Below are 22,905 nucleotides of genomic sequence, written 5' to 3' on the forward strand. Positions count from 1 at the left end.
TGGGACTGTGCCACGTCCCATCCTGACGCCCCTGTGTGCCCACACCCCCGGGACTGCTCACGGCGATGCCGAATCAGCCATCTTGTCTCCCTGCTCATCTGCTGCGATCCCCTCCACCCATCCTGTGCCAGGCTGGCACCACGCTGGCAGCCCCATGGCATCCTGCCTTGATGCTGCTCAGCACTGCCACCCCCCTGTGCCCACACCCTTGCCTCCCTCCAGGCAGCCATTTTAGGGAGCAGAAACTCCCCCTGGAGACTGGCGCAAGGCTTTTTCCTTCCCTTCTCTCCATTTCTACTTTTCTAACCCTATTCCCCCATTTTGAAGCGGCTGCATGCCCCTTGAGGAGTGAGTGGGGCTCAAACCAGCTGGGATGGGGGAGTGGCAGCAGGGACCCCCCGTGCATCCACGGGCACCGCGTGGCCGGACACGGCCCCTCCTCGCCTCTAAAAACAACAAATCTGGCGGCGGCTCTGGAAGTGGTTAGTGGTGGAGCCCAGCCAAGGCGCGGGACGGAGGCTGGCGGTCACAGCCTGAGGCCGGCCCGCCTCCCCACAGCCCCCAGCGTGGCCTCAGTCTCCCTGGGACCCCACTTGCCTCCCGGATGGCACCACTGGCCCAGTCCTCGGATGCTCAGCCCCCCAGGCCATGCCCTCGCCTGGTACTTCTGAGGCACCCTTGTCTCAGCCCAGGGATCCCCACCACTGCTCGTCCTGAGGTGCCCCACGTGGACCTTTGCCCATACCACATCACCCCAGCCCGGTCCTTGTTGCCCCAGGACACTCAGGAGGGCCATCACTAGCTCTGGGTGCCCCTTGGGTGGGCCCCATGCCCCTGTGTCCCCGCACCATCCCACAGCACCACTCTGACCCAGCACCGCCAGTGCCACCCCACCGACCCCTGCTCCTAAGGGGCTCTTTGGGGACCTGCTCCCAAACCGAGCACTCTGCTCACCCCCACAGCAGCCCAGGGAGCACCTGGGCTCGGAGGTTTGGCAGCAGGGCCAGCCCCTCCCAGCAGCTCGAGTCCGGGCGGATGGAGGCCGTGGGTGCGAGGGGGGCCGTGAGCTCGGTACCCCCGGTGATATTTCACCCCGCGCTCCCCGTGGCCGAGCTCGCCAGCAGATTTCTGGCTGCCTCCTCGGCGCGGGCGGCCGGGCCAAGCGCTGCTCTCACCGCCATGTGACGGCCGCCTGTGCCGGCTGGCGCGCTAAAATGGCGAAGGGAGCCTGGCCTCACGGGCCTCGCTCCCCACAAGGGCTGTTTTGGGGAGACTCCAAATCCGGGACCCAACAAATGGCTCAACTTCACCAGAGAGGAGAAAAAAAAAAGCCTGTAAAGTTCCCCATGCCTCCTCTGCTCCGTTGATCCTGCGCCCCCCACACCCCTGGGACGGCCGGGATGGGGGTTGGGGTGGGGGTGGTCCTGTGGGGAGCTCAGGGGGAGGGGGCTCAGTGCCAGGGTCGTCTCCGGCGAGGCACAGGAGCGTTCAGTGCCCAAACAGGTCGATCCAATCTCTTTTAAAAATAGCCAAGAGTGTGCCCGGGGGGGGAGCGGGCTGCCTGGGCTCCGGGCCGCGCTGGCAGCCTGGCCCCGTGCCACCCATTGAATTACAGATCCCGCACCCCGGCCCCGCTGGCTGGCACGGTGCTCCCGGGCCCCACGGCGACACCCAACCGCGGTCCCAGCGCGTGGGAACGACCCCCGGGCGGCAGGGCCGGCCCCGGGGGGTGTCACTGCAGGCCGGGTGCCCCCCGGGGCCGGCGCAGCTGCGGGAGAGCCCTGGCTCGGTGCCCGGGCGCTGACGGTAACAGGGCACGGTGTTACCGGCAGCGGCGGGGCGCAGGCGCACAGGCTGCAGGATGCCGGGGGCTGGGGGAGCTGCTGGCGCCGCTGTGAGCAGTCCCAGCCCCCCATGGAGGGCAGCAGCCTTCCTCCTTCCCCAGTTCTGCCAGCCGAGGGCAGGGCAGGGGCGAGCGCTCAGCACTGCTGCCTGCAGGCTTCTGCCCCGTGCCTCAGTTTCCCCTCGGGCTGGCTGTGGGGGGAAACTGCCCCTCTGCCTCATGTTCTCTGGCCACACAGCCCCAGCACCTCCTCAGGTTGTCACTGCACTCCTCCGGCTGTCCATGGCGACGGCGTGGACTACTAGAGCCCAGAGTGAACAGCCTGGTCAGGATGGAAGACCCCTGGAAACCAGAGGGAGCCAATGTGCCGTGGGGGAGATCCCACTGCAAGGGCTGGGGCGAGCGAGGCTGTGGGAGGGTGTGATTTGGGAGCCCTGCCCTGTCAGACCTCCCAGAACTTCTCATCTCAGCCTCACAGTGATCCCCAGGTCCGAGCGGCACTGCCCGTCCCATTGTCCATCCCCCTGCCGCCAGGCTGGGGTGGCCCTTACATAAACCCGGAACAGTCCTGCTTGTGTAACCTCCTTTATATAATACCCTGAACCGCCGCGTGTGCCGGGTAAATCCTGGCTGAGCCGGGCCGGCCGGCGCGCCGGGGCGCTGGTCCCCCCTCCGCGCTGCTCAGAACGCCCCGCCCGTGGCGCCCCCCGCCCTGCCCGGAGCTGCGGGGCTTTGCTGGGCCTCGGCCACGAACGCTGCGGGGGCGGCAGCTTCTCCTCCCCCTGCCGAGCGGAGCCCCGGGGAGGTCCTGGCCGGAGGCATCCCCGGAGGTGGCGGGGCGGTGGCGGTGGCGGGGGGGACGGACGCGCCCCGCTGCCACGTACGCCGGCCGCGGCCAGCTGGCCCGGGCGGGAGCCTGGGAGGCGCGAGCACGTTGGCCGGCGGCTGCGAGCGAGCGGCGCTGGGAGCGCGGGTTTGTCCTCGGCCGACCCCGGCCGGCACGGGGCGATGGCAGCGGCCGGGGGGAACCCCCCCAGGCGGGCGGCGCGACCGCCCCCTCTCTCAGCCCTGCCAGGCCTGGGCTCCGTCCAGGGCTGCCGGCGCCCGCGGAGGCGAGCGGGGACAGATGGCAGCGGGGAAAGGGATGGGGGGAGTGGGACAGACAAAGGGAAGGCAGAGCTCCCCCGCTTCTCTGGGACTCTCCCCTGCGGGGTGTTGGCATCCAGCCCCTGCGCCCTGGGCTGGGGGCACCTGGGGGTGCAGCTGCAGGGAGGGGGTGGGAGAGAGGAGAGACGGATGGGAGAGGGAAAGGAGAGAAAGGAAGGGAGGGAGGGGGGGAGAAAGGAAGGAAGAAATTAAAGTGGAGAGAAAGGGAAAGGAAAAGGGACGGGGAAAGGGAAATGCTACCACTATCTTGCTGCCCCACCAATCCCAGCCCGTGGCAAAGCCCCACAGCACAGCCTGCCTCTGCCCCTGTTTCACCCCAAAACCAGCCCCTGTATCACCACATCGCAGGGCTGAGTCGGGAGGTTCAAATCCTCCCCTGGACTGGCCAAGACCCCAGTGCAGGGGCCAGTGTTACAGGGGACCTTCCCCATGCCCCAGCTGGCAGTGCCAACCCTGATCGGGGGTGTAGGGCCACACCGGGGGCTTGCCGGCGTCTGTTCCCCCCGCCCCCCCGCGGCCACGGGCGGGAGGGAGCACCGTGGGCATCTGCCGTCCCAGCTGTCCCTTGCCAGCGCAGCACGAAGCCGGGCACCCGGCCAGGATGGCAACTGCGGCCCCGGGGAGGGCACGGCGCTTGCCAGCGCGGGGGGACGGCGGGTGGCGAGGGCGGGGGACGGCAGGTGCTCGTGAGAGGAGCTCGCTCATCTTTTATTCATCGGGTGCCTAACGGTGCGCGGAACAGCTCTGGCCCCTTGTCCCCTCCGGCGGCACAGGACGTGGCACCCTGTGCCAGGTCCCCGGCAGGCACCGCTCCCGCTGCCGGGGCTCAGCACGGCGCAGCTCGCTTCAGTGGTGACGCGAGGCCGCGGCTGGCAGCGGGCACTGCGGGGAAGCCGTCCGGCTCCGGCACGCCGCCGGCTCGGCGCACTGCGGGAGAGCCGGGGAAGCCCTGACCTCCCCAAGGTCGCCGGCACATCGATCCGGAGAGCTCGAGCACATGGAAACCGCCCCGGCCGTGCCAGCACCAGGCTCGCAGCGGGGCCGGGCTCAGGAACGGCGGGACCCCGGACAGTGACGCTGCAGAAGACAGGGGCGGCGGGGGAGGGGTGGCACCGTGGGGAGCCCCCTCCCATCCCGCTTCTGCAGCACGCAGCCCTGGGGACAGAAATCCAACCGCTGAAGATTTTCTGCTGTCTCGTACCCTTGTGCCCTTTCCCAGGGGGTCTCCTCCTGGACTTGCTGGGCTCTGCCTACCTCGTTCCCCTCGACCCCGGCCTCTCTGGCTGTTTGACTGGGAGTAGAGATACCAGGAACAGGGGGAGGGTTTGCCCGTATTCATCTGTGTGCTGGGGTGTTCTCCAGCCTGCCTGCCCGCCGGTGCCCAGCTCTGCGAATGGCAAACCCCAAATATTGTGAACCCCATCAATCTTCTCACGACCCTGGCGATAAATATTTGCGCAGGGGCTGGCGGAGCGGCGGTGCCTGGGGAAACGCCTGCCCCTCCATCTGGAGGGGCTGAGCAGACGCTTGGCACGGCCGGCCTGGCACGGCCGCAGCGCGCTTGGGCCGAGAGCCCTGGCACGGGCTCCCCGGCAGATTGGTGCCATCTGCCTCGCGCCCGCACCCAGCGGTGAGGCTGTGGGGGGAGATAAGGGGCTGCCAGGCGGTGGGAGACGCAGATGCTGGCACAGCGCGGGGGTCCCTGCCTCCCCCACGGTGCTGTCTGCCAGTGGCAGCATGGCCAGGGCTGCCAGGAGCTCCATGCCACCCTGGGGCCCACTGCCTGCTTGCCCTGGACACCCATCTGCTCCCACCCTGCTCGGGCTGGGGGCTCAGCCAAGGGGCACTGCCGAGGAAAGCTCACTGCAGGGCAGAGCCTCGACCCCTGCCCCGCTGAGCATGACGGCTGGGGGGCGGGGGGGGTGGGCAGAGTGAGGGGCCAGCAGTGACCCTGCTCTGGGAGCCTGGGTGCGATGGGGGTGGGGTCCAAGGATGGGAGCTACCAGCACGGGGATACAAGGGCGCGGGGATGCATAGATGGGAATGCAGGGATGGAGGCACTAGTGGTGAGGGCGCAGCAGGGGAGCCCACGGAGGTGGGGAGCACTGGTGGGAGGGTGCAGGGAGGGGGGCACTGTCCCCACTCCAGACTGGCTGCTGCCGACGGGAGATGCTGGGAGGAATCTCTCCGTAATGCTCCGAAGGTCCTGGCACCATCGGCTGGGGAGATTGATTACCATTTTACTGCAATGCTTTTGACTTTCACCAGCGACCTCCGAGCTCCCCCCAGCCCCCCCGCCCCCCCGCCGCACACCCAGCTCTGGGCTGCAGCGCCGTCCCCTCCCCCACTGCGGTGTGCACAGCCCAGCCCTCACCCAGCCCCGCACCCATCCCGCACCCATCCTGCATCCAGCCCTGCTCCCATCCTGCATCCAGCCCTGCTCACATTCCCTGCCCTTCCCGCACCCATCCTGCATCCAGCCCTGCTCCTATCCCGCCCCCATCCTGCCCCAAAGGTACCGGGGGTGGCAGGCGGAGGGCTGGCTGCAGGATGGGAGCAGGGCCGGTGCTGCTCTGGGGGAGACCCAGGCGTCCGGCACTCCCTGCACCCCACGGCTACGCCTGGGGCCAGCAGGGCTGGGACGGGATCTCTCCCCAATCCGGCAAAGGTCGTGTCCCAGTTCGCCCACTCGGGGGCACGGAAAGCCGAGGACAAGGGGAAGAGCGAGGGGCAGAGCTCGCCTTTGGCACGGGCCTGGGGGTGACGTCCGGGCGCTCAGCCCCTGCCAAGGCTGCCCCAGACAGCGGGTGGGGAGCGCAGGGCCGGGGGCTCCTCCATCCCTCCCCTCCCCGGCGTTGCCAGAGCAGCGGCTGGGAAATTGTGCTGACACCGGCAAAAGCGGCGGCGGGGGCGGGGAGCGCGGGCGCACGTGCTCGGGCTGATAACGGGGAGCCGCGGGGGCTGCGGGAGCCCGCACTGCCCGGCCGGGGGGGCTGCGGGACAGACCCTCCCACCGCCTGCCTTTGGGGCTGGCGATGCTGCGGGCGGCTCGGGGAGGGAGAGGAGGCAGGAGAGGACAGGAGCGGGCAGGCAGGAGGGAGGAGGCAGAATCAGGCAGGAGGGGGCAGGTCGGAACGGGCAGTGTGCCGGGCAGGAGCAGGTAGGAGGGAGCAGGAGGGCAGCGTGCAGGGCAGGAGACGCTCCCTGAGTACACAGGGCTGTGGTACAGTGATCCCCAGGGCACCTCCAGTGCTGCCAGCAGCCTGGCCATGTCATGCAGCGTCCCATCGATGCGGGGCTGCTTCCCTGCCTCGGTTTCCCCACCAAGGTGGGAGGCCAGAGACCCCTCTCATCAGCCACAGCCTGACAGAAGATGCCCACTTGTGGGCTGAGACCGAGCCATGCTGAGCACCCACCACTCAGCACCCTGCAGCACCCCAGGGGTCCCACGCTATTGCTCCTGGCCCATCCTGGTCCCCCTTAACCAGGACCAGAGCGACCTTAACAGTGAAAGTGAGAGGCTGCCAGGCCTTATCAGAGAGTATTTACAGCCGCTGTGTTCCCAATTAGACAGTCAGGTGACTTGGGCTGCTGGGGACCCAGACACTGGGGTCAAGGTCGCTGTTGGAGGGGCGGGGGTGGCAGAGGGGCAGCTACATCCTGGAGAAAGCAGCTGGACACACCATGGCCAGGGAACCTGCCAGCACAGCACCCCAGTGAGACACACTAGGTGGCACGTGGGGACCCCGTTGCAGATGTTGGGGGGGGTCCTGGCCCCTGCCTCCAGCTTGGCTACTGTAGGGCTTCCAGTCCAGCAGCAGGGTGCTCCCAGTTCAGCCCAGTGCAGGGTACTCCAGCCCAGTGTGACACTACACCTCCAGCTGAGCCAGCACAGGGTGCCCCTAGTCCAGCCCAGTATGCAGCAACCACCTCCCAGTCAGTACAGGGTGCCTCCAACACAGCATGCAGCACCCTAGTTCAGCCCAGCACAGCCATGCCTCAGCCCAGAACCATTCCCTCCCCAGGTGCACAGGACACCCACAGCCCCCAGCCTGCACCCTGGGCCCCCCATTCCCAGCAGAGCCCCCACCCTTCCCACGCTGGGAACTGGCGGTGCCAGGCCCCATTGGGTCCCTTGCGGGCGAGTCACGTGCATGGGCACGGGTGCTGGCAGCACGTGCTCACACACCGGGAGACACGGCTGGGCAGGCAGGTCCTGGCCACATACATGTGTGCAGCCATGTATGTGCCCCACACCAGACCAGGGTCCCACCTGGGCCCTGGGGCAGGGTCTGGCTATTCCCTGCTGGAGGCTGTGCCTCGCTTTTCCCCAAAGCCCGAGAGCCTGGTAGTCCTGCCAGACCCCTCCCCTGGGTAGTGGGGGAGGTCACCTGCCCACCCTACCTCAGTTTCCCCAGTGACACCCAGCATATCCCACGGATGGCTGGGCAGAGCATGTGCCCACCATGATTCACAATGCTGGCACCTGATTTGCTGGCACTGCCGGCACCACGGTGGCCTCTGTGGTGTCACTGTCTGTCCCTGGGCTCTGGCCAGTACCAGGCAAAGAGCCACCAGGCCCACGTTCCCCCTGCCGTGGTGGTGATGAGGGTGGGCTCACGGGGCTGGGGGACATCACCCAGTGCTGTGGGCATGGGCAGGAGGTGCTGCCAGGAGGAGACCAATATCCTGCTACCCCCACACACCTGGGGAGCTTGGCCTGGCCAGAGGTGGCCGTGAGCCCCTTGATCGCCCCTACGGATGCAAGTCATAGACCCTCCTGTCTGTGAAGCAGCCCCGTGCAACAGCCCAGCCCTCACCCGGGCTTCTCCTCTGGCTCCTCACACACCTGGGGGTGCTGGGGGGTGGCAGGGTCTGTGGGGGACCCCAGCTGCTGGCAGGGTGTCTGTGCCAGCATGTCACCAGCCGGGGACAACAAACCTGGCCAGGTAAAATACTCATGAGCTTCCCCTTCCCAGCATGTGAGGACCTGACATGAGCTGGTGGTGAGGACAACGGCTCAGGGACCCAAACTGAGATCTGCTGCCTGCACCGCACACACACACTGCAGTTTTCTGACTGACAGCTTTGAGGGCAGGTTTGACCCTCCTTGCTACATTGAAAATAGCCAGTTCTCCTAGCAAGTCCCTGGCATCCCTAGGCAGGTGAAGGGTCAGGACCAGCATCCCCTCAGGCCACAGCAGGAGCTGCCCCCACCAACGTTTCTGCTGTGCCTCCCAGCTTTGCTGCCCCTGTGCCTGCTCTGGCATTGGGGGCTTGGCACCCTAGTCCATGGCAAACGGGCACTGCTGGACCTCTCCCAGCTCCAGCCCTTGGGGATGCACCAGGAATAGGCTGTCCCTTCCCTGCCCAGGCTGCCCACCCATTCCCCTCAGCTAGGTGCAGGATGTGGGGTTAGCTCTGGGTTTAACCCCCAAAAGTCCATGCTGGGAATTCCCAGAGACAGGAGCATCCTCAGGGCCCTTTGTGTCATCCTACTCCTGGGCAGCTGGGACCAGTTCTGGCTGGGGGAGAGGGGCCAGGGTGGGGGGCACCCACACGAGAAGCAGTGTGGAGAGAGGGAAGTACTGCAAGGTCTGCGATGGGAAAGGTGTTCGGGAGCAGCATCCTCAGCTGGAGATGGGACATGGGGAGAGAAAGCTGAAACTAATCCCCGGAGCTGGCTGTGGCAGGGCACAGCCCGGCTCTGCCCTGCAGGCACACGAGCACCCACCTCTCTCACGGACGAAGTACGCCAGGTAGAGGTCGAGCTCCTTGACGGAGACGCTGATGTGGTGGGGCTGGACGCAGAGGATGGGGTTGGTGCACTGGCCCGACTTGACCAGGCGCTCGCCGTCGGTGCTCTCCAGCGGGATCCCTTTGAAGAGGATGACCATCACCAGGTCCAGGCGCCACACCTTGTCCGCCTGCCGCAGGCAGTCGATGCGGCGCATCTTGCCTTTCTGGTCGGGGTTGGAGAGGACGCAGCACGAGGGCTTCTTGCCCGTGATGGAGAGGACGAAGTCCTCGCGGCACTCGGGCCGGATGTCCTTGCGCAGCTTGGCCAGGAGGCGCGAGGCCCATTTCTGCTTCACCTCCGGCTTCTCACTCAGCAGCTCATCCTTCACTGCCCTCTCCTCATCCTTCGTCATCCTCTTCTCATGCTTCTTGAAGTATTTGCGCTTGCGGGCCTGCAGGTTGAACCAGGTGTAGGCAAAGGCCCTGACGTGGGGGAGCAGCGCCTCAATGAAGGGGTGGAACTCATCCTGTGGGAGCAGAGGGACAGGGGGTCACTCCTGGCCAAGTCCCTCCAAGCTCCCTCCCGGGGTGGCTGTGGAGCCCTGGGGACGTGCCAGGCTCGTTCCCACTGGGCTGTGTCCCAGTGCAACCAGAAGATAAAGCTGTGGAAGAGGCACATGCCCACCAGGGATGGGCATCCTCTCACCACACAGCAAGGTTATCCCCATTCCAGCAGACCTCCACAAATCCCACTGCAATTTTCCCGGACCAACAACCTGCAGGGAGCGGCTGGGCAGTACTGGAGCCAGTGCCGCAGGGGGACAGGCACCTGCACAAGATTGGCCACCTCAGCAGCACCTGGACCCTCTCCCCTTTGCAGGATCTGCATGCCAGGATCTGCTCGCACAGGGTGTGGAAATCCCACCTGAAATCCCAGCTGACATTGTGCCCACCGGAGCCGCTGCGCTGGCGTCAGGCGCTGCCAGACCACAACACCCCAGCCTTGGGTCCCCCATGCCTGCAGCATGCTGGGCGCTCCTGCTCGAGCTGTGGGTGCTTCTCCACTCCCTCTGGGCCAGTGGGAAACTCCCCCAGTTTGCCCCAGTTGCAGCCAACCCGGCGGCTGGCACCCAGCCCGGCACACAAGGCGTGCTCTGACTGCCTTTTTCCATTTGGTGAGCGCTGCTGGATGAGTCCGGCCCCAAAAAGAAAACAAGGAAAATGCATCCCCCTCCCTGGCCCCTCCTTCCTGCATCCCGTTCTTTTTTTCCAATTTGGAAAATCAGTGCTTCCTGGCTGGGGGACCCACAACCCCACCATGGGATGGAAAGGTGTTGGGAGCCTTCCTGGTGAGGAGCAGTGCAGCTTGGAAAGCAGCAGGCAGAGCGTTGAAGATCCCCTTGTGCAGCCAGGGCAGCACCAAGCTGGTCTCCAAGGGCAGGATTTGGCCCTTGGAGTCCTTCATGACTGTGGGGAAGAGGAGGAGGGAGCTCAGCTGGAGTGTTAGGGCTGAGAGGGGGGTAGCTGGTGACAACTGCTGCTGCCATGCCACAGGGTCACACCTGGGGAGGGTGCCAAGGGCTAGTGCTGCTCTGAGGTGAGGAGGTGGCCACAGGCAGGAGCTGGGAAAGGACAGAGCTGTGGCTGTGGGATGGGGTGAGCGCTCCAGATCTGGCCCCACTCATCCCAGAGCAGTGATGCCATTCCCTGGCTGAAGCAGCTGTGTCCCAGGGTGACCCTGCCTGGAGGGAACAATGCCCCCTGAAACAGGCTCCCGGCAAGGATCAGCCCCATACAGACCCTGCTAACTCCCACTTGTTCCCAAGTCCAGCACAGATTCCATTAACACTAAATCTGCTCCCCCAGCACAAACCCTGACAGCAGCCAGCATGGGTCCCACGGCACAGCCCTGGGTGTCCCCTGACCACCAACTCTGCTATGACTTAGCACAGACATCCCAGTAGAGACCCCACTGTCCCTGAACCCAGCACAGATACAGGTAACTGCCCACCCCAATCCCCGGCACAGCCCCACCAACTGCCCAAAAGTCCCTGCAAGCACAGATCCTTCCTCATGAGACAGACCATGCCACCTCTGGGGGCCACCAGCCCCTCTCTGGACCCGGAGCTGTGGCCCCACAGATGTCCCTCCCATGCCCAACAAAGGACAGGGGACTGTCCCCTCACTGGGGAGCCCATGGTACCCACAGGGACCCAAACCTGCAGGCAAATCCATCCTAGCCTTGGGGAGCCGTCCCTGCCCAGGGGGCTCATCCTGCAGAGGAACCCCTCCTTGCCTGGGGAACCTGTCCCCGCCGGCTGCTCCCGGGGCGGCCACAGGCTCTGGTTGCCGCTTCCCTCCCCAGCAGCAGCCGCTAATTCAGTGCAGCTGGGCAAGGGCTGGGCATATGTCTTAAATCAGGGAAGAAGGTCAAAGAAAAGTAAGACAGGAGCCGAAAAAAGCAGCAGTGAGTTCCAAAAACAATACTTGGCCGGGGCGGTGGGCGGCTGATCTTCCTTGGTGGCCGGTTATTCAGACGAGCCCGACAAATTGCTGCCATCCCCTGGCCCCGCCACCCTCCCCAGGCAGCCGGCTGCAGGGCTGGCCGCAGGGCCAGGGGGACACCGCGCCATTGTCCCCATCCCTGCTCTCCCGCTTGGGAAGTGCCACCCCAGGCACCGCTGCAGGGAAGCGTGGCAGGAACAAGGTTATCCGGGCTGGGCGAGGCAGCACCCTTGGGTGCTCACTGGGGGGCCCGGGGCTGCTTGGTGCTCTGCCTCGGCACGGCGGCAGCAAACCCGAGTTTCTGTGCCTTCCCCCGCCACGGTGCCGAGAATTTGCAATTTTCACTCGGATACACAACTGACAGCCTTCAAAAACCCGCTGCGTGCAGAAGCCCCTGGAGCCCTCGGTGCCCCCGAGGCCACGGCAGCCCCCCCACTTCCCCGGGATTACGGCCGGCCGGGACCTGCACCCAAAGCCAATCAGTCCCTCGCCAACTTTCCCTCCCGCCCGGCTTAACCCGCGCCGCGATGCCGCGGTTAAGCCGCTTTAGCAGGGCAGGCGAGGGCGGCTGGGGGGCAGCAGGACAAGCACACGGAAGGGCTGCTGCTGGGGGCTCAGGGGACACGCTAAAGGACGTGGGGACTGTCCCCAGCCGCGCAGCCAGTGAGCCCCTCAGCCGGGCACACCATCCCAGTAGGCACCAGCCGGCTTCGCACCGGGTCCGCTCGGGAAGGCAAAGGCAGGGACGCACTGTCTGTCCGTCCCAGTCCCGGATTCCCACCGGGGTCCCCTCATCCAGCAGCCCGAGTGCCGGCAGAGGACTGGTTAAGTGTTTCTCCTGCTGTTTTTCCTTTGCGGGGCTGGGAAGCAGAGACGTGCTGCAATACCCCAGACGAGGCTGCTCCCGGGGCATTTCCGGATGGGAATCTGGCAGCAGAGCCTGCGCTTGGGCCTCATCCAACCCAGGCTTGTAAAGCCCTGCAACCCAGGCAGGAGCACGCCTGCGTCGGGTGCTGCCGGCCCCACTCCAGGCTCCCCTGCACCCCCTTTCCAGGGGCTGCTGGGGCGCTGGCTTTCCGTGCCAGGTGCTGTGAGGGGAAACTGAGGCACGGGTCAAGCCCGGCTCTGTCTTGCGGTGGAGTGGGGAAAGGAAGCAGGGATGCTCTGTGTGGAGCAGGGCATGCCATGGAGGATTAACTCCTCTGCAGCCCAGAGTTTGGCAGCGCCAGGGATTGGGAAGAGGCACAGCTGAGGCGCTGCCTCTTCCCGTGCTCCTGCCACCGGCTCGGCAGCGTGGGGCTCGGCACTCCGGGGACCCTCCACCCTGGGGGCAGCGGGGATGCTCCGTGCCACGCAGGGACACGGCAGCTGGCACGGGCACCACGGCATGGGCTGGCCACCCTCCGAGCATCCTCCGCTCCAGCGCCTTGTCCAAACAGGTTGGGCTCAGTGAAACAGCCTGAATTTTCCAATGAAAGGGAAAAAAAAAAAAAAAAAAAAAAAAGAAACCACGTTTCCTCAGGAAATTCCCGAGCAGTTTTCACGGGGGAGGCGCTGGGGTGAGGGGCGGAGGAGGAGGAGCGGGACGGGAGGGGTCAGACACCTCGGCAGTTGGTTTTGCTCCCCAGCAGCACGGCCTGGGCTGTGCGGAGGAGCGCGGTGCCATCCCCACCGCGGGCAGGACAGCCGCGCTGCACCGCAGCCCTGCAGGGACCACACAGGGTTTAGTCCACGAAAAGATGCTCAGCCGTCCCCCCAGGAGCCGCACACCTCCGAACCGCTGCCGGCTCCCACGGCCGCCGCTCCTGCCAGCTCCCGCGGCCCTGCGAGCCCGGACAGGGGCTGGCAAGTCGGGCTCCCTGCCCCTATGGGAAGCCTTGGCGTGGTGGCAGGCGGGGGATGCGACTACAGAGGTTCCGGTAATCATGAAAATCCCGGTACCTTAAAAGAGCACAGCGGGGACTTGCTCTCCCCTCACCAGAGCCCGCGGATGCCCTTAGCACGGACCGCGGAGCCTCCGGTAGCTGCTTATAACTGTTCGCCGAAGCGGCTCTGGGTAATGAGTTAACCTGGTAATGAGACCTGTTGCCGAGACAGATGCAAATGATTGGGAAGTGCTCATTAGAGGGGATGGAAGGAGGCACTTAGGCCCTGAAAGGCACCCAGCCCTTCCCGGGGCCGCCCTGCACCCTATTAGAGCCCATTTTACAATAATTGCTCCAGAGGAGGAAATCTATTTGGATTCATCATAAAGTATTTATTAACAAGAGCTTATTCATAATTTTTGCTGCTCGCCGGTGTGGCGCGGCCGGGCGTCCCGGCTGCTCCGCATCGGATCGCGGCTTCCCCGGCTCGGGAGAGCGGCAGCGCTGCGCTGGGGCGGGGGCAGCGAGGGCGCACGGGGGCAGCTGAGGCTCCCAGGGCAGGTACGAGCTGTGCGGGCCTTGCCTATGCACACCCGGCCCCTCGACATAGCTGCCCGTGGGGCAGAACACTCTGTTACAGCCGCGTTCCCCCCAGCTCCCGGCTGACCCAGCCCCTCACTTGCAAAACCCCTCCCGCAGCCCACGCCGGGGCACAGAGCCTCGGTGCCCAGGGCACCTGGCTGGCACCACCGGCACAGGTGGAGGTGAAGGCAGGACACCGTGCAGCTTCCTCGCAGCTTCTCTCTCCTCATCCTGTCTGTGGCTTCTTTTTCCCCTCCAGAGCCAAAAGCATACCCGGCCAACATCCACACACAGCTGGGGGCTGTGGGTGGGCTGGACTGTTCCCTCTACGGGTTCTGGTGGGAGGGTGAGCAGAGGTGGGGCAGAGAGGGGCTCCCACCCCTCATTTGCCGCCGCGATGCTCAGCCCCACTCAGGATCAGCCCAGTAGGGGGTGGGTGGGTGGGCTCGTACAGCCCCCGGTTCTCACCACGCACCCGGGACCACGGTGACCACACACCCCTCACCGAGCTGCCCTTGAGTCCCCACACCTGGCGCTGCCCAAAAACGCCGCGCCTGGTCCTCTGAGGCACCCCGGAGCAGGCGGGTCCCCGCGGCCCCGGGGCCGGGCCGGTGCCCACCTGCCCGCGCCTACGTGCCGGGGCGGGAGCGGTGCCGGCGCTCGCCCTCGCAGGTGCTGCGGCTGCGAGCGGGGGCGCGGGGAGCGCGCCGAGGCCGCGGGTCACAGGAGGCCGCGGCGGCAGAGAACCTGCCAGTTGCTTTGGAAAACAGCAGCAAGAAAAGCAGCTCTCTTGGCAGCCCCGGGCTCCGGTGCCAGCGCTGCCTGGGCCCCCGCCAGCCAGCGCAGCCCGCCCCGCAGACGGCAGCTGGGGGTGGCCCAGGTGGGATGGAGCCGGAGGGGGCTTCTCCGGCGGCACGGTACGTGCCCCGACACCGTGCCCAGCACCGCCTCTGGTCTGCCTGCGTGCACCCCCACCCCAGCAACAACTGGCATTGCCGGTCCCCGGGTTTCCTAAATGCAGCCCGTCCTAGGGAGCAGCGTGCCCAAGATGCAGGGAGGGGTACAGATGCCCCAGGGATGTATCCAGTAGCAACACGGCTAGCGCTGGGTGGTGGAGGAGCCAAGAGGGTTCTGCTCAGAGAGACTTGACGGTGTGAGAGCCCAAAACCAGTTGCTACCTTCCCGGAGACTCACTTGGACTTCCCGGGTGCCTCAGTTTCCCCAGGTGCCGTCTCTGCGCGTCTCCTTTGGGGTTTGGGAGCCAAAGGCTCAGCCACTTTCCCAAGGTGACCCCACGTGCCCCCAGGGTGAGGCGCTGCCTTTCCAAAAATAAGGAAACTGAGGCACGTCACCTGCCAGGCCACCCCACAGAAGAGGCAGGATGCGACGGTGACTGCTGAGGTCTGGGAGAGGTCTGGAAGCAGCATAGGGGGGACCCAGCCCATGGCCGAGGAGATGTCCCCTCGTCCTGGGAAGCATCCCGTGGCCAGCAGCACCACAGCCACGTGGCTTCCCAGCCGAAACCCCCCCGGGGCTCCAAGGAAGGGAAATATTTTATGGAACTGGAAAAAAAAAAAAAAGCTTTGCCAACGGGTCCTGGCGCTGCTAGCTCCTCCACCCTGCCCTGCGTCAGCGCGGGGCCCTGGGGGTGGCCCGTCCCCACCACCCCTGCTCCTGGCACATGGCGGGGGCTGCGGTGTCCCAGACCCAGCACTTTGCCCGTCCCAGATCCCAGGGTCTCAGCCTGGGAGCTGCCAGGATGTGACCCAGGGACGGAGTTTGCTCCCAGGAGCACAGAGGGAAACTGAGGCAGAAGATGTGCTGGGGCTGGCAGCATCGTGTTCACTCTGGGGAGGGGCCACCACCAGAAAGGGTCCCTCCAGCCCCCTCGGGCCAGGCCCAGGGCTCTCAGCCCAGCTTTAGCCCCTGACGCAGGAGGTTTTATTTCCCTCCCAACATATTTTTAGCCCTGCCTGCTTTGTCCTGGCCTTTCTGAGGGGGATTAATTTCCCCCCCATAATGCACCATTAAAGGTGTAAGGGTGCAGAGAGGTGTCCCCAGCTCCCTCCTGGGTGCCTGCTGGGAGGGATTGGCACTTAGGGGTATCTCTGCATTCCATGATGGGCAGTGTTTTGATGGGCTTATGGGTCTCACTCCACTGCAAATCCAATCCCTGGAGCAAGTCAGTGGTTAAAAATAGCCCCGGCCTTTTGCCGCGGAATCAGCGACCTTGCAGCAGGATCAGCCACCCCGGGGCCCTGGAGGTGAAGAGTTCATGGCCCCCCCCCACAGCCCCAGTGCCTTTGCTGTGCCAGGGATGTGCCAAAGGCTCAGCCCTCCTCCAGTACCTCATCGGCTCCTTGTGTGCTTGGGACAACCTGCCAGGACCCTCCACAGAGAGATGGAGAAACTGAGGCACGGGGTGGTGCCTGGAGATCAAAGGGGCTGGGCGTGTCCCCAAAGGGTCAGCTCGGAGCCTGGCCGGGCCCTGCACCCCAAGCACTGAAGGATGGGACTGGTTCAACGGGGTGGAAAGGGGATGTTCATCCTCTTTCGGCAGCTCAGCAGAGCCTTCCTGGGGAGATTCAAAGGCTGAGCCCGGCTGGGTCCTATTTCGGGAGGGTTTTGGATGCCTCCCAAGCGACAGAAGTGGGTGGGGGCTGACCTGCACAAAGGGGCTCTGTTCGGGACGCTGGGCTCCGGCAGTGCCCGGCGCGGAGGCTGGTGGCAGTGGCAGTGCCCTTGTCCCCCACGTGATGGGTCCCCTCCCGTGCCGGCTGCTGCTCCCCACCTGGATGTAAACTGAGGCCCGGGGTGGGACTGCCCTTGCCTCCCGTGTGCTGCTGTAACCGCTAAGTGACACTGCCATACCGCAGAGACAGCCGTGACAATCTGCCTCGTGGTGCTCCAACAGCCACCCGCCCTGGGCTACTTGCCCAGGCTGGCCCCGAGCCATGCTCTAGGGGAGTCCAAGGTCCCCCAGTGGGGTCGGGCGCTTTGGGAGCCAATACCCCAGTCACAGCTCCATAACAGAACAGGAAAAACCTCTCAACAGGCCAGATCCCACCAGCTCGATGCCACCGCAGGGCACACTGGGGTACCAGAGTACCAGACCAATGGCCCTGGGACTGAGGGCCCTCCTGCATCACCTCACCCTCCCCCCACTGGCCACCTCAAGGCCTGGGGGGCTCCAGAAAGCTCACGGGGGCACGGTGCCATGACCAACCCGCACACATTGCACAGTGCCTGCCGCACGCAGAGCTGTGAGCGCCCATGGGCACTGTGGCAACAGAGACCCTGGGATGGGGTCTGAGGTCCTCACCAAGGTGATGCTGGGCAAGCTCCTGTCATGAGACAGCAGTCACGGCTCGGCCCCGGCTGCCGCTGGTGACTCCTCTCTCCAACCAATTCCCCGCCGCAGGGCGAGGAAGCTGGTGAGCGCGTCCCGGTTCCCTCCGGCGGTACCTCAGGATGCGATGCAGTCATCGTTAATGCATCTGGACTCATTTATGGGGATGAGAAAATGTTTCCAGGTTTCCCACAAAGTCCCATTAAGATCCCAGTCCCACTCTATTTTTAGTGCCCTCATCAACAACGCCTTTCCCAGCCACCCCGGCGCTCCAGAGCCCCATGGGGCTGGTGGGGGCACCCTGGGCACACGCCTGCCTGGCTTTGCTGGGAGCTGAGCTGCACCCAGATTGGGCAGCTGGAGGGGGCAAACCCTGGCCCTGCATTCCCCGACCCAGCAGCTTTGCACTCATGGGTGGGGATGGGGGTGCCCAGCCTGGCATTTGCTTGGGAGCAGAGGAAGAAAGAAACATGGTAGGAAGCAATAGGAAAAGCCACCCCAGGTCACTGCGTCAGTGGGGGCTGCAGGACCCCACTCACCATGGAGGATGAACATCCCTGCAGGTGTAGGGTCACACCCTGCAGCACCAGATTGTCACCTGGCGGTGGCCAGCAGCTGGCCCAGCCAACCCGTCCATCAGCAACCCCCAGCGCCCTGGCAGCGTCTCCTCCCAGGCAGCGGGTGCCCACAGGGCTCTCGGTGCAGCTGGCAAGGGCATGAGGATCCTGCCCTCGGCGCTGCGCCCTCCCGGGCTATCTATAGCCATGACCTCAGCGAAAGCCGGGGCAGGACCCGGCCGTGCATCGTCCCTTCTTGGCAGGGCCACCGCCTCAGCCCCCACCCGGCACAGAACTGCCGCCAAGCCGAGGCTTTTATCCCGTACGTTCGCTAATCCGGCGGGATTCGATGTCAGGGGCTGCCCACGGGAGGCTCACAAAGGCCGTTTCCAGGGGTGCTCAGCCAAGCGATGGAGAACGCCAGCCGGGAAGGGCAGACGGCGGTGCTGGGTGTCACCGCGTTAGGTGACAGGGTCTGACCCCGGGGGCTGGACGGCAGGGAATGTGTGTGACCCGGCTGCGAAGAGGTCGCGCAGGGGACGTCCTCGCGTAGGCAGGGGTGACATGAGGACACCCCGCAGCTGCGCCCCGCAGGCGGCGGGGTCACAGCCTCCCGCAGAGCCGGGGGTCGTGGGGAGGACCTGCTCGCTCTGCGCCAGCTGCCCCGGGGGAAGCGGGGAAGGGGTGGCCCAGAGGAGGGGAATTTCCCCGGCTTTTTTCTCCAACAAACTCCTTGGCTTGTGCAATTAGAGAAATTTGTTTAACAAACTCCCGGGGGAGCGGAGAGGGAAGGTGGGGTGGCGCGCGGCCAGGGCGCTGCTCACACAGGCCCGCTCCCTCCCCGCCTGCACCTTTGATCAGCAGCGCACTGCGCCGGGGAAAGGGAGCCGTTCCCTGCGGCCGGGGCCACGATGTGCCACGGAATTGCCCCGGACCCTGCGGACACGCTGCCCGTGGTAACCCCTTGCCACGTGTCCCCTCAACTGCTGCTTCGCAGCCCCTTCGCGTCACCCCCATTCCACGTCCCTCGTGCTCGCCGGGGTGGCACGGCCCTGGCGCGCTGCCACGCTCAGCCTCCAACCTCGCGGGCCACAGGTGCGCACACGTGCGTGCCCCACTGTGCCCGTGCGCAGCGGCGGCTCCGGGCGCGCACTCGCCCGCTCGCTCCCGCTCTCTTTCTCGTGCGATGCCATTTCCATCAAAAACTCTTTACTCGGCACTTTTCCCCTCATTGGTATTCACGCCGCGCGCTCGCTGTCCTGGCGCACAGGTTACTAAAGGAGATTTTGCGGCGCAGCGTGGCGGGGGTCACATTTCAGCCTGCGCCGTCTCGCTTTCCCAAATCGCTGGGCAGCAGCCAGGGACGGCGGGAGGGGGTGCAGGATCCGGCACATCACAGCTCCCGCCAGGCAACCGTGGGACCAAGCGGCCTCGTCGCCTGTGGCAGCGGGGCGAGGCGGGCTGGCGGCGGCGCCTCTGCAGCACACAGTGATGGGTGGCTCCCTGGGGACAGCCAGCAGGTCACCGGGGCTCGCCGCCCTTCCGGCAGCCCCACGTGCCTGTACAATGCGGGAGCACCTGGAAAAGGGGGTTTGAGCAGAGAGGGGGGCACACAGCTGGCGTTGCCACAACCCACCAGTGCCCAAATGAGCCCTGGGTGATATTCACCGTGCCCCTGGTTGGGCTGTACCCCCAGAATGACATCCTGGGGTGTGGAGGGAGCAGTGGTGCTTCTCTTTTTCAGGGTTGGTTTGGGGAAAGGGGAAATGTCTGGGTGGAAAATCAACATTTCTCTCTCATGGGCTTTTTTTTTTTTTTTCCTTTGAAAGCAAAAATATTTCTTGGTTTTTCGTGAGCAGAAACATGTTGGGGGTTTTTTTGGACAACAGCTGGTCAAATACCATTTCCCCGTGAAGGGAATGCAGGGGCCCTTTGCAAGGAGAGCGAAAGTCTTCTTAAAAAAGAAAATAAAACACCCAGTTTTAAAAAAAATCCACCTGGCTACCGACTCGAACAAGCTCCCAGGGAAGAGGGGTCAGCAGGAGGGCCGGATCCCGGTGTTCCCGTGCCAGGCAGTGCTGCTGGAGTGTGGCGGTGGTAGGGAGGGCAATGTCCACGGCAGGCAGCCTGAAGCCCAGACCTGGGGATTTCGCCCAAAATGCTGCTCAGCGCTGGCTGCTGGCCGGGGAAGGAGGATTAATGTGCTTTTAGAGCAGTGGTGAGTTAACCGAGAAATCAATCCTTGGCAGTGGCTGGCCCCAGGTCCCCCAGCGCGTGAGCGCTGCCGCACCTGGGCCACGGGATCCTTTCCCAGCTCCTCTCCAGGACTTGGGAAGCTCCGGGTCTTGGCGGCCGGCGCAGGGCTGGGTCCCGGCCAAGCTGGCACAGCGCGCCCGGCCGCGGGGGATGCCTGCCCAGGGCCGACATGACGGACGGCGAGCTCAGCCGCCCGCCCGGGTGCGAGCCAGGCCCGGGATGCCCGGGGGCACCCTGTGCGTCCCCTCCCTGCAGCTGGCATGTCCCAGGGGTCTGCATACCCCCCTCGAGGATCTCAGGGTGTCTGGCTGCCAGGGCAGGGAGGGAGACTGAGATCAGGCTTTTGCCTGCGCACTGGGCACTCCTGGTCCACCATGAAGCTTTGCCTCACTCAGACTCAGCCCCATCAGCAGCCCTCAGCCATGCCACGCGGACGTCACCAGTGATGCCACATGATCCTGGCAGGGCCTGGCACCCACTGATGCCCTGGCTGCTCCCATCGCCTTCACCACCCTGCCTTGACCTGCCCGGCACACCCCAGGGTGCTGTGGGAGAAATCCTCTCCCCATGGGTCCCTAAGGAGCACATCCCTGCCACCCCAGTGCCCTGCCTGCACTTCCCAGCTTGGGTGCAAGGACTGATGGGCACAGCAGCCCCCCCAGCCCCTTCCCACGGGCAGCCAGCCCCCTTGGAGACGCTCTGTGCTGGCACTGCCATCCCTGCGCAGAGGAGACACAGCACAGCCGGGGGTGGCAGGCAGCATGCCAGCTTCACAGGGAGGGATGTTACTCCCTGACAACTCTCCTTCCCCTCCAGTGAGGAACTCTGGGGATGCTCCCCATCACCATCACCATCCTCATCCTGCCACCAAGGACTTGGCTTGTGGCTAGAACAGGTGCAGGCACAATGGGAGTGATACTGGGAAAATGGGCACCCCTTGGGCTGCAGGAACGTGTCCAGGGGCCAGGCACAGGGATGGCTGGCACAGGCACCATCGGGCAAGGAAGGAGGGTGAGCAGACAGTGCAAGCTGTCCTTGTCCCTGGGGCCATTCCCAGAGAGCCCTGCCTGCCTCCACCACCTCGAAAAGTGGGAGACACTGACCCTCCATTTCCCTGTGAGTACCAAATCTCTATTCAGGCCCCCCTTGCCGTGCACAGCCCTGAGTCGGGACGGATCCCTCGGTGCCACCGTGGCACTTCTCCTCTGGGCCCTTGAGCTCCCCATTCCAGGAGCCCCGGGCTCCTCGGGGAGCCGCCTTTCTTGGTCTTTGCTGTGCCTTGATAAGGCTTGGCTGGGCTGGCCCTTGCCGTGGTTCCTCTGCCCAGCAAGCCTTGCCACGCCAGCACTACCCTGGCCACACCGTCCACACCACAGTCACCCCTGAAAGTGGGGAAAACAGCCAGGTCAAAAACTGCCAGGCCAAAACAGGATCAGGCTACGGCTCCCAGCACCCATCTCCTACCCTACCAGGCTCAGGGAATAAAGAGTGCCAAAGGGAGCTATTCCCAGTTTCTCCAAGAGCTCCGGGCAGTGCTCTGGGCTCTGGCAGCTGGGCTTTGTTCAGCAGTCTGCAAAGGCGTGCGCGCACCCGCAGCGCTGGGCACGGGGTGGGATCGCTCCCTGCCCCGGTATGGAGGGAACCGCGGGCGTGAGGGACCTGAACCACGGTCAGGGAGGGAACTGTGAGCACGGCAAAGCTGCCCAGGGAGGGGAGAAATCGGCAGGTACCTCGAAAAAGGGCGGCTGATTTACTGCACGAGGCCCCAGACAAGTTCAAGGCGATGAGGGGAGAGCGGCACAGCGTGAGCGCCGGCCAGCAGCCCCTCCTGCAGCAGGCTGTATCCCATCCGCCTGCCCGCATGCCCACCTCGGCCCTCGATCCAGCATCAGAAACCTCACTGAAAACAGGATCTGTTTTTCCCGGCTGAGGATTGAAGACGGGATCAGGCAGGAGCAGCGGGCGTGAGCAGCGGGGCAGGGCTCGCCAGGGCAGGCGGGCACGGCGCGGCAGGCGCCGCGGGGAAAGCGAGGATCTCCCGAAGGTTGCATTTAAAGAACAGCCTCATTGTTTTTCCCAAACAATACTCAGCAGATGGGAGAATTGAAAGTGTGTTGCAACCTTCCCTCTCTTCCCCCGCCATGCCCGGCTTGCTGCTCCCATCCTTTGGCAGCCGATCTGAGCTCCCGGCTGGAAACCAGTTCTCCGGAGCTACTGGTGGAGGGTGAGCACCGGTGCTGAAAAGCCCCGGCGCTTTTGGGAAGGGGGCTTGCCAAAGGATGCCCCATGAGACGTGCCCAGCAGGCAGCTCCCTGCTCCAGCCACGTGCTTGCAGCAGCGGTGGCAGCCGAGTGATGTGTGGAGCCCAGCCGTGGCCGGGGAGAGGTGGGAGCCCCTCGGATGCCTGGAGATGTGGCTGTGACCGTGCCACGTGGCCGCAATGCTTCTGGCAGCCCAGCTCCACCTCCAAGCCCCGAGTTGTGCCCGTTTGCTGGTACCGAGGTTTGTGCCAGGCCAGCTTAGCCAGGTGCTCCCCAACACCCCTCGGACCCCCAGCCCCTGACTGTGGTCCGTGCCTGAGCGCTGGCTCTCGGTGAGACAGTGTGGGTGCATTGCCTCTGCCATCCCATAATCAGCTCTGCACCCCCAGCATGGAGCCTGGGAGAGGGAAGAGGGTCTCTGACCAGACCCCGGTGGGATGCCCGGCTTCCAACATTGCAGCTGCCTTGGAGGATGGCGCCCATCTCACTTCATTCCCCCCCTGCTGGTACCAGGGCTGGGGACCGGGGGTGTGCTGGGGGCACTGCCAGGTACCAGGCACGAGCCAGAGATGCAGAAGCATCACCAGCCATAAAATTCGCAATATTCTCCCACTAGAAGTATCCCAAATCTCCCCCCGCTGCGGATCCAGGAGCCAAGGATAACCATTACAGCTTTGGAAATCCCTTCGGCTTCTCGGCAGAGGCTCCCAGGGGACACACGTGCAGGTCCCTGGCAGGTGCTCAGCTCCAGGGTTATTTTGGAGCCCGGGCAGCCGGACAC

General features: G+C 65.0%; 1 protein-coding gene across 6 annotated transcripts in view; it reads right to left on the reverse strand.

Annotated features, from left to right (window-relative positions):
• The window catches only part of NFIC (nuclear factor I C), a 38,578-nt gene that overhangs the window by 10,380 nt on the left and 5,293 nt on the right, over window positions 1-22,905 (reverse strand). For all 6 annotated transcript variants that reach the window (XM_056512520.1, XM_056512516.1, XM_056512515.1 and 3 more), the window contains exon 2: window positions 8,745-9,276. In XM_056512520.1, coding sequence (XP_056368495.1) covers window positions 8,745-9,276 — 532 coding nt within the window. The remainder of the gene's footprint in view (window positions 1-8,744; window positions 9,277-22,905) is intronic.

This window comes from Oenanthe melanoleuca, chromosome 28 (genome assembly GCF_029582105.1).
Source record: "Oenanthe melanoleuca isolate GR-GAL-2019-014 chromosome 28, OMel1.0, whole genome shotgun sequence".
In the NCBI taxonomy this organism is placed as follows: domain Eukaryota; kingdom Metazoa; phylum Chordata; class Aves; order Passeriformes; family Muscicapidae; genus Oenanthe; species Oenanthe melanoleuca.